The sequence below is a fragment of the Capsicum annuum genome, chromosome 12 (genome assembly GCF_002878395.1).
Source record: "Capsicum annuum cultivar UCD-10X-F1 chromosome 12, UCD10Xv1.1, whole genome shotgun sequence".
Lineage (NCBI taxonomy): Eukaryota > Viridiplantae > Streptophyta > Magnoliopsida > Solanales > Solanaceae > Capsicum > Capsicum annuum.
In genome coordinates, this window is record NC_061122.1 from 109,296,385 (window position 1) to 109,305,603 (window position 9,219).

General features: G+C 35.4%; 1 protein-coding gene across 2 annotated transcripts; it reads left to right on the plus strand.

Moving 5' to 3' along the window:
- Window positions 1-800: 800 nt before the first annotated feature.
- Window positions 801-5,648, plus strand: LOC107851407 (probable sulfate transporter 3.4). 2 transcript variants are annotated; one of them, XM_016696405.2, is made up of 12 exons: window positions 801-1,383; window positions 1,951-2,158; window positions 2,862-3,033; window positions 3,161-3,226; window positions 3,318-3,431; window positions 3,513-3,629; window positions 3,714-3,840; window positions 3,960-4,246; window positions 4,366-4,556; window positions 4,638-4,756; window positions 4,848-4,924; window positions 5,011-5,648. In XM_016696405.2, the coding sequence occupies exons 1-12, from the start codon at window positions 999-1,001 to the stop codon at window positions 5,164-5,166; spliced, it is 2,019 nt and encodes a 672-aa protein (XP_016551891.2). In that variant the 5' UTR covers window positions 801-998; the 3' UTR covers window positions 5,167-5,648. The 2 variants fall into 2 exon arrangements, with proteins under 2 accessions (XP_016551891.2, XP_016551892.2); XM_016696406.2 differs by having other exon boundaries at window positions 813-1,383; window positions 4,671-4,756.
- The last annotated feature ends 3,571 nt before the right edge of the window (window positions 5,649-9,219 follow it).

Here is a 9,219-nt window from a genome sequence, read left to right on the forward strand (position 1 = left end):
TTTAAATTTAAATAATTAATTCAGTCATATTAATCTATCACATTTATTTGGATTAATATATTTCAAATTTAATTTGAATAAAATTTATATGACTGCAAGCTTCTTTTATTTGTTTGTGATGTCATCAATTTAATGATTTAAATACTGTCCTCTTTTGTTGTGTTATGATGTTATTAGTTTGTATGATTAAAGTTCTTTTGAAGTTAATTGAAAGTGTTGTACCAATTTAAAGTTTTTATACACTAGTTAGGAAGCTAAAACTAAAAACTAGTGTAAAATTCAACGAAGCTTCAAACCAGTACTCCTTTTTAAAGTACTATGTGGTAAGGGAGTAATTATATGACAAGGAAACCATTGAAAAATAAATTTTTAATTTTTTTTTTTTTTAAATAAGGGCTAGCCCACCCTCGCGATCCTTTTAGAGGTGGGTTAGATCGACCATTTAAGACCCTTTCAAATAAAAATCGAGTCGTTTTGTCCATCAAATTTCTCGCCTATGAAGTTTGGGTTGAGTTGGGTGGGCTGACCTATTCTGTCAGTTCTTTTGATCCATATTTTATATTTATTTAGTGTGCATAAATTATTAATCTAGGACCCAATATTTTAAAACAACTAAAATCCCATCCAACTAGTAAGTTTCAAATTCCAAATCTTCCTATGTCAGTATGTCATATAGGATTTTTGACATTTTCTTTTACAGCATCAAAAAACAAAAACCAAAATAATCTTGACCTCTGAATGTTGCCACAGCACCACCTCTGTTAATTATTTTTCTTTTTCCATTTTCTCCTTTTTATTGGGGTTGGGGTTTCTTTGGGGATAGTGATAGTTAATGTTGTCCCTATAAAAGGATGGTGCGTGTCGTCTTTCATTTACCAACAAACAACTACTGCTTAGCTCTTAATTCTCTGCTCCACCTCTTCTCTCTTTAAAATTCTTCTTCCTTCACAAATTCTTGAAAACACTTTTGTTGTTATAACATAAATATTGCCGGAAAAATGGGACTAAGTTCAAACAGAGTTGAAGATTTATCAGGTCATGCATGCAATGACTCCTTTGAATTACCAATATCAAATAATGAGCCACTTGAAGTACACAGAGTTTGCTTGCCACCGCACAAAACAACCCTTCAAAAACTAAGGCAAAGGCTGTTGGAAGTGTTTTTCCCAGATGATCCACTTCACAAGTTCAAGAACCAAACATGTTTGACGAAGTTTCTTTTGGGACTTCAGTTCTTTTTTCCGGTTTTTGAGTGGGGCCCTCAGTATAATCTTAAGCTACTAAGAGCTGATATTATCTCTGGATTCACCATTGCCAGCCTTGCTATCCCACAGGGAATTAGCTATGCTAAACTTGCTAATCTGCCACCCATTATTGGTCTATGTAAGTTGCCACTATTTTCAATTTTTTTAGCATATATATGCATTTGATTTTTAATTAACAGAATTTGTATGATTTTAGAATTTACTAACAGTTTTCACAATTACAATGGGTTTTGATCAGTTGTATTGGAACGAAATGGGGCAGAATATAACCACATTTGATAGTCAACTTTTTAAGTGATTTGGAGGAAATTGGTGAATTAGAAGAAAATCTCTGCAAAATGTTTTTCTCCTCAAAACTTTGGTTAAAAAAAAATATAAACTAAAAATAAATTTATAAAAGAAAAGGGATCTGTTAATTGAAGTTTATGAAACTATTAGTAGAGTCAACACTAATATATAAAATTCAAGGCAAAGACATGCAGTATATTATATCAGTGGGTATGATATTTTGTTGCAGTTGATTATTCTTTGTGACACTAGTTTCGGACAGACTTTCACTATAAATATATAATTCATAGAAATTTCTTAGTAAAAAACTCTAGCTCCGCCACTTCTTGCACAATCTATCTTTGTAAATAAAAGTCACATTACATTGGGAATTAATGTATATGATATGACGATGCAGATTCAAGCTTTGTGCCACCATTGATCTATTCAGTTTTGGGCAGTTCAAGACACTTAGCAGTTGGTCCAGTCTCAATTGCATCACTTGTGATGGGCACAATGCTCAGTGAAGTTGTTTCTTACACTGAGGAACCACTTCTTTACCTTCAATTGGCTTTTACAGCTACCCTTTTTGCTGGATTGTTTCAGGCGTCGCTAGGGTTTTTCAGGTACTAATAAATTGTAACATAGAACAAATTGTCAGTGTAAATAAATTAAATCCTCATGTCAATGGTTCTCGTCCACTTGAAAAATGCAAAAGTTGTTAATTTGACTTTTTAATAGGTTTGTTTTAAAAAATAAACAAAAAAAAAAACTTTAAAAGAGGAGAATAATTCCAATGGCTAAATCGAAACAACATTTAGGAAAGATATCCCAGAAGAATCATTTGGAGACATTGCACTAATAAAAGCGAAAAAAAAAAAAAGGGACTGCAACTTTATGTACCGTCTAAAATGGACACTGGATTTTTATGCACTATGAAATAAGTAACAAATCTAGCTGGCGGGAAAAAATAAGATTCTGAGGTTAATTTAATGTAATTACAGATATTTACTTCCAACTAAGATATTTTACTGAGTTTATCTGGTGATGCAGACCCATAAGTCTAGAAAATTTGAATTTTACAGAGATTAGATTGCAGAATTATTTGACTTCATCGATCAACTGTCTTAACTCTAAATTAGTTATGTCGGATATATATCCGTTCCGCCTTCGTGCAAGTCAATTTCATTCCAACTGTCTTTTAAAGTAAACTAAGGTTCTGAAAAAAGTACTACTGAGAATTTTAGAACTTGTTACCACGTGTTTATGGATTATTTTAGTAACTCGGTTAGTTCAAATGGCATGCGACATAAATTACACGGTTTGCAGGTTGGGATTTATCATTGATTTTCTCTCGAAGGCGACTTTAGTAGGGTTCATGGCTGGTGCAGCAGTCATAGTTTCAATGCAACAACTGAAAGGGTTGCTAGGAATTATCCACTTCACAAGCAAGATGCAAATAATCCCTGTATTATCTTCCGTTTTCCAGCACAAAGATGAAGTATGAAGAAGCTTCTTTTATTAATTTTACAGCTCTGAGTTAATAAGAGCATGGAAAAAGAAAAAATATTTATCAATTGCACAAATTGATTATCTAATATAATATTAATTTCTGTATTTCTTTGCAGTGGTCTTGGCAAACCATTGTTATGGGCGTTTGTTTCCTCGCCTTCCTGTTAACAACAAGGCAAATAGTAAGTGTTTGGTTTATGTACAGAAAGCATAATATTCTGATTAATTTTCTGAATAAAGGTTTTGACTTGGAATCTTCCTATCTGAAAATAGAGCACCAGGAATCCAAAATTTTTCTGGCTTTCAGCAGCATCTCCATTGGCCTCAGTTATTCTCTCAACTCTCATAGTCGCGCTCCTTAAGTCGAAAGCTAATGGGATTCAGATCGTAAGTAAAAATGTATCAATTATATGTTCATCCTTAGATTTAAGCAGAATATAACTGAAAATAACTTTTGAGTGATTGCAGATCGGTCACTTGTCAAAGGGTCTAAATCCGCCCTCAATGAACATGTTATATCTAAGTGGTCCTTATCTGCCTCTTGCCATCAAAACTGGCATCGTATCAGGAATTTTAGCGCTCACAGTAAGTCGCTTGCAACTATTACACAAAATTGGTCATGAAAATGTAAAGAAGTGCTTCATGATGAATGTTTTCATGGACCTGCAGGAAGGGATTGCAGTAGGAAGGACATTTGCTGCTTTGAAGAATTACCAAGTTGATGGAAACAAAGAAATGATGGCGATTGGACTAATGAACATGGCTGGCTGTTGTTCTTCCTGCTATGTTACAACAGGTACCAACCTTAATTGAACCCCCTTGCATCCCTCTGGATCTGCCTTGGCCTCATTGGTGATTGGCCTGTGGTTTTAGTTATATATAGATATTTTACCTAGATGAGTTTTACTTTTACAGGATCATTTTCTCGATCAGCAGTAAATTACAATGCTGGGGCACAAACGGTCGTTTCAAACATAATAATGGCAACAGCCGTGTTAATCACACTGTTGTTTCTAATGCCACTATTCTATTACACCCCCATTGTCATCTTGGCAACAATCATCATAACAGCAGTGACTGGTCTAATTGATTTTCAAGCTGCATTCCGGCTATGGAAAGTTGACAAGCTCGATTTCATGGCCTGTATGTGTTCGTTTTTTGGTGTTCTTTTCATTTCAGTGCCTCTCGGCCTAGCCATTGCAGTAAGCATCTACTCAAAAGTTCCACATTTGGAATACCAGTATACCACTCTTTGATGCCTTGAAAATATCTAGCTCCTTCTCCTATCTAATATTTTCTAATTTTGCTCATGAAATTTTAGGTTGGAGTTTCAGTTTTTAAGATCCTCTTGCATGTTACAAGGCCAAATACTGGTGTCTTGGGAAATATACCTGGAACTCAAGTATATCAAAACTTGCACAGATATCGAACAGCTGTTAGAATTCCTTCTTTCCTGATCCTAGCTGTTGAAGCTCCTATCTACTTTGCAAATTCTACGTACTTACAAGAAAGGTTAGTCACTAATACAGGCTGCAGAATCTGCATTTTGCTTCTGTTCCCCGCTGCAGCTAATTTGTTATTCTTATTACACAGTTTCATTTACTTGGAATCCATTTGCAACTACAGGGTACTGAGATGGATTCGCGAAGAGGAAGAGAGGATAGTAGCCAACAAGGAAACTGAAATCAAATGTGTAATTATCGACATGACAGGTCAGTTGAAGAAAAAAAAAAAGAAATTAGCTCACTGCTCATCTTCTGTATCCATCATGTTGATTAACAAAATTATGACTTCCTTCACCAGCTGTGTCGTCCATAGACTCAAGTGGCATCGACACAATATGTGAACTAAGAAGGACGCTGGATAAACGATCTCTCAAGGTAAATCCATCAGCCACATAAAAAATCTTCTTAGTTTCCTTCAATAGTCAAACTTACAAAATTTGTTAAGTCTTTTTTCCTTTCAGCTTGTACTGACTAATCCAGGTGGGAATGTTATGGAAAAGCTGCATGAATCTGATGCTCTTGAGTCCTTTGGATTAAATGGAATATATCTAACAGTTTCTGAAGCTGTGGCTGATATCTCATCTTTTTGGAAGAAAGAACCTGAATTGCCTATATAAGAAAAATTGAAGTGGCATGTGATGATGCTACTCCAACTCAAGTTGGAAAGTTTACAATATCAGATCGTTAGTCTAAGTTTTTCTTATTAGAGTTCAGTTAAAATTTCAATGAGTGTACGAATTTCAGTTCACTATAGTCCTTGTGTATTACCCTACATAACTATGTCCTCAGTCTTTACTTAACTCCGTCCAAGGAACAATCAAAAGTCCTACGTATTTCTTGACTCAATCGGTGATTCTCAAAAGACGTTGGAAAATAGTTCGTCAGAGTCAAAGTATCCCATGTTTCATCATGGTCAAGAGTTTATTTTTTTTTCAGTTTTCATGCTGATCTCAAAGCGTGGTACTGTGGTAGCAACTGAAAAGCCTAATCATCTTTCAACTTTTATGAGATAAGTGTAATGGCTCTAAAAAAATTTGCTTGTACTTAAAGTAGATTAAATTTACCAGTGGGCAGACCCTAATCTTTCCTGGTGTGCAAATTTATATGATATACTTCTAATACAACTATCATAAAACAGCTCGTAAATATGTCTCAAAACAATCGGCTCGCAAATATGTCTCAATCCCAAACAAGTTAAAGAGTCAACTATGTGAAACCTCACCAACCATGTTTCCCATTCTATACCAAACTTATTTGATACTAAACGTCTAATACTTAATGTTCCATTGTCATAAAACAGCACAATATACTGTCATTATTACCATGCATCACCAAAGAAGATAAAAATCTGCACATATAAGAAAACATAAAAAAGTTCATGTTATGGAAGCAGCAGACTCAGAGGGAGAGGAAAAAAGAAGGGTGTGCAAATTTATATGATATACTTCTAATACTAATACAACTACTATCATAAAACAGCTCGTAAATATGTCTCAAAACAATCGGCTCGTAAATATGTCTCAATCCCAAACAAGTTAAGAGTCAACTATGTGAAACCTCACCAACCATGTTTCCCATTCTATACCAAACTTATTTGATACTAAACGTCTAATACTTAATGTTCCATTGTCATAAAACAGCACAATATACTGTCATTATTACCATGCATCACCAAAGAAGATAAAAATCTGCATATTTAAGAAAACATAACAAAGTTCATGTTATGGAAGCAGCAGACTCACGAGGGAGAGGAAAAAAGAAGGTTATGAACTGGATTTGAACAAGTACATCCAGCTTTTTCTCTTCATTCATTATCAAGGAAGATGAAATGTTTTTGCTGTACCACCTCTCTTTGTGCACTTTGAACCCTTAAAGGATTATTTGGTTTCCATTCTACATGTTCTAAATGTAACTTTCATAAAGTTATCATACTTTTCTTCAATATCTAGTAATGTACCTAGTTTTTTCTCCTATTCAGCGAAAAGAAACAGGCCTGGATATTATTCTGAGATATTAGTAACTTCACAAATTCTTTGACTATTTGCAGTCATCCTGGTTGAAAAACGAGAGACGAGCCAACAGGAACAAGTAGGATCAAATAACTTCTGATTAACTGATCAGAATATTGATTGCAAAAAAATTGCAACTTCACATATAAAAAATGATCAACCCTGAGTGAATATACAGGTAGCATGGGAAAACATCCCATTAAGTTGCTCTACTTTCTTCCAAGTTTCCTAAGATTGAACAGAAATCACCTAATAACTCGGATGCTTAGCTTATCTTTCTCTGTGCATTTAGCGACATCCTAGCCGTTTCCGATATGTCACTGCTAGGCATGATGAATAAGAAGCACAGAGACGTTTTAAATACCTCTCAAATAGTGAGTCAAAGAAGCCACCGCATAACTAAGGAAAAATGTTGTTTTCTGTTGAACATCTACTTAGTCAAACACCTCACGTGATGAATTACAAGTTAGTACTACTAGAAGAAATACACCGCTATCTAGACTTTATGCATAATATATGACACGTGTACTCCGAATAATATGCATGCCATTATAGTTCACTGAAGTAATTTTGTGATGAGTATCCAAGCCTCAAAAAGGATTTAAAGCTTTCATAATCACAGAGCACAGTGATACAACCCCAATAAGAACTAAGGGGTCGTTTGGTGTAAGGTACTAATACAAATAGTTCCGGGATAAAAATTTTGGTGACTCGTTTGGTTTTCAAGTTGGGAATAACTTATTCCGGGACTGACAAATAGTACCGGGATAAGTTATTCCATCCTTTGGGTGATATAAATAATCCCCCAACATAATTTATCATGGGATAAAGTCATAAAAGGACAAAATTACTCTTCAAACTCATTATTTATCACTTTTCACACACAACTTTGTTTAGAGGTTCGTGATACCAAACAAAATATCCTAATCCTGTTGGCTACTTATATTTGAATGTTTTCATGATTTCATTAGCTTTAAAACAATGGAGTTCTTAGCTGGAATTATTTTTAATATACTTTTCATATGCATGAATGTAGACTATTACTTGGTACTAAATAACAAGCAAGCTAGTATACATTAATGTGAATATATATATACTATTAAATTTGGTCTACTATTAGTTCTGCGGTTAGAGTAATTTAATCAAAACTTAAAGTATAATTAAATAAGATGAAGGATATTTTTGTAAACAAACAATATATTCTTAGAAAAAATGCAATACATATTTTTTTTAGTACCACAAACCAAACAGCCACTAAAAAATAATACCAGGATAACTAATTTTAGGACAACAGCATAACTTGTTTTCCAACCAAACGACCCTCAAGTGTCCAACTAAAACACTAGAGAATAACAACAACATAGCCAGCGTATTTCCACCAAGTGGGGTCTGGAGAAGGTAAAGTGTACGTAGTCCATACCACTACCTCATATGAAGTAGAGGGGTTGTTTCTGATAGATCTCCAGCTCAGGACAGATAACAGTATAACAAATAAAAAAACATAAAAGCAAACAACAAAAAAAAATACCACACAGCTAGATAATAAGGGAAACAAGATACCCACAAGATAATACTATAAACTAGCTATACAAAAATCATAGAGATCACCAAAACACCACAAACAAGAAACTACAGGCACAGATACAACCGAAGTATTCCTTACTATTACGGACGTACTCCTACCTACTAACCCTCTACCCTAATTCATGTCCTCCACACCTTCCTATCAAGGGTCATATCCTCCGTAAGTTATAACTGCTCCATGTCATGCCTAATCACCTCCCTCCAATATTTCTTCGGCTTACCTCTACCTAGTCTAAAACCATCCATAGTTAGCCTCTCACACCTCCGTACTGGAGCATCCGTGCCTCTCCTTATTACATGCTTGAATCATAGCAATCTTACTTTCCGCATCTTGTCCACCACTGAAGTTACTCTCATCTTCTCCTGAACAATCTCATTTCTAACTCTATCCCTCCTGGTAAGTCCACACATCCATCGCAACATCCTTATCTCCGCCACCTTCAACTTTTGGATGTGGGTGTGCCTAACTGGCCAACACTCCGCTCCATACAATATAGCCGGTTGAACTACCACTCTGCAGAATTTACCTTTAAGATTAGGAGACATCTTCTTATCACACAAGACTCCCGAAGTGAGTCTCCATTTCAACCATCCTGCAATAATACAATGCGTGACATCCTCGTCAATCTCACTATTTCCCTGAATCATAGACCCAAGATACTTGAAACTCTCCCTCTTCTGAATGACCTGAGAATCCAGTTTCACTACCACGTCAGCCTCATGCGACAAATCACCAAACTTACATTCCAAGTGCTCCGTCTTAGTTTTGCTCAACCTAAATCCTTTAGACTCAAGGATCTGCCTCCAAACCTCCAACTTATCATTTAACTCCTCCCCGAGTCTCATCAACCAATACAACATCATCAGCAAATGACATACACCAAGACACTTTCTCCTTGAATACACCGCGTCAAAACATCCATCACTAAGGCAAAAAAAAAAATGGGCTAAGAGTTGATCCCTGGTGCAACCCTGTCAAAACAGGAACACGCTCCAAATCTCATCCTAGCATCCGCACACGAGTCTTAGAGCCATCGTACATGTCTTGAATCGACCTAGTGTATGCCACGGGCAACC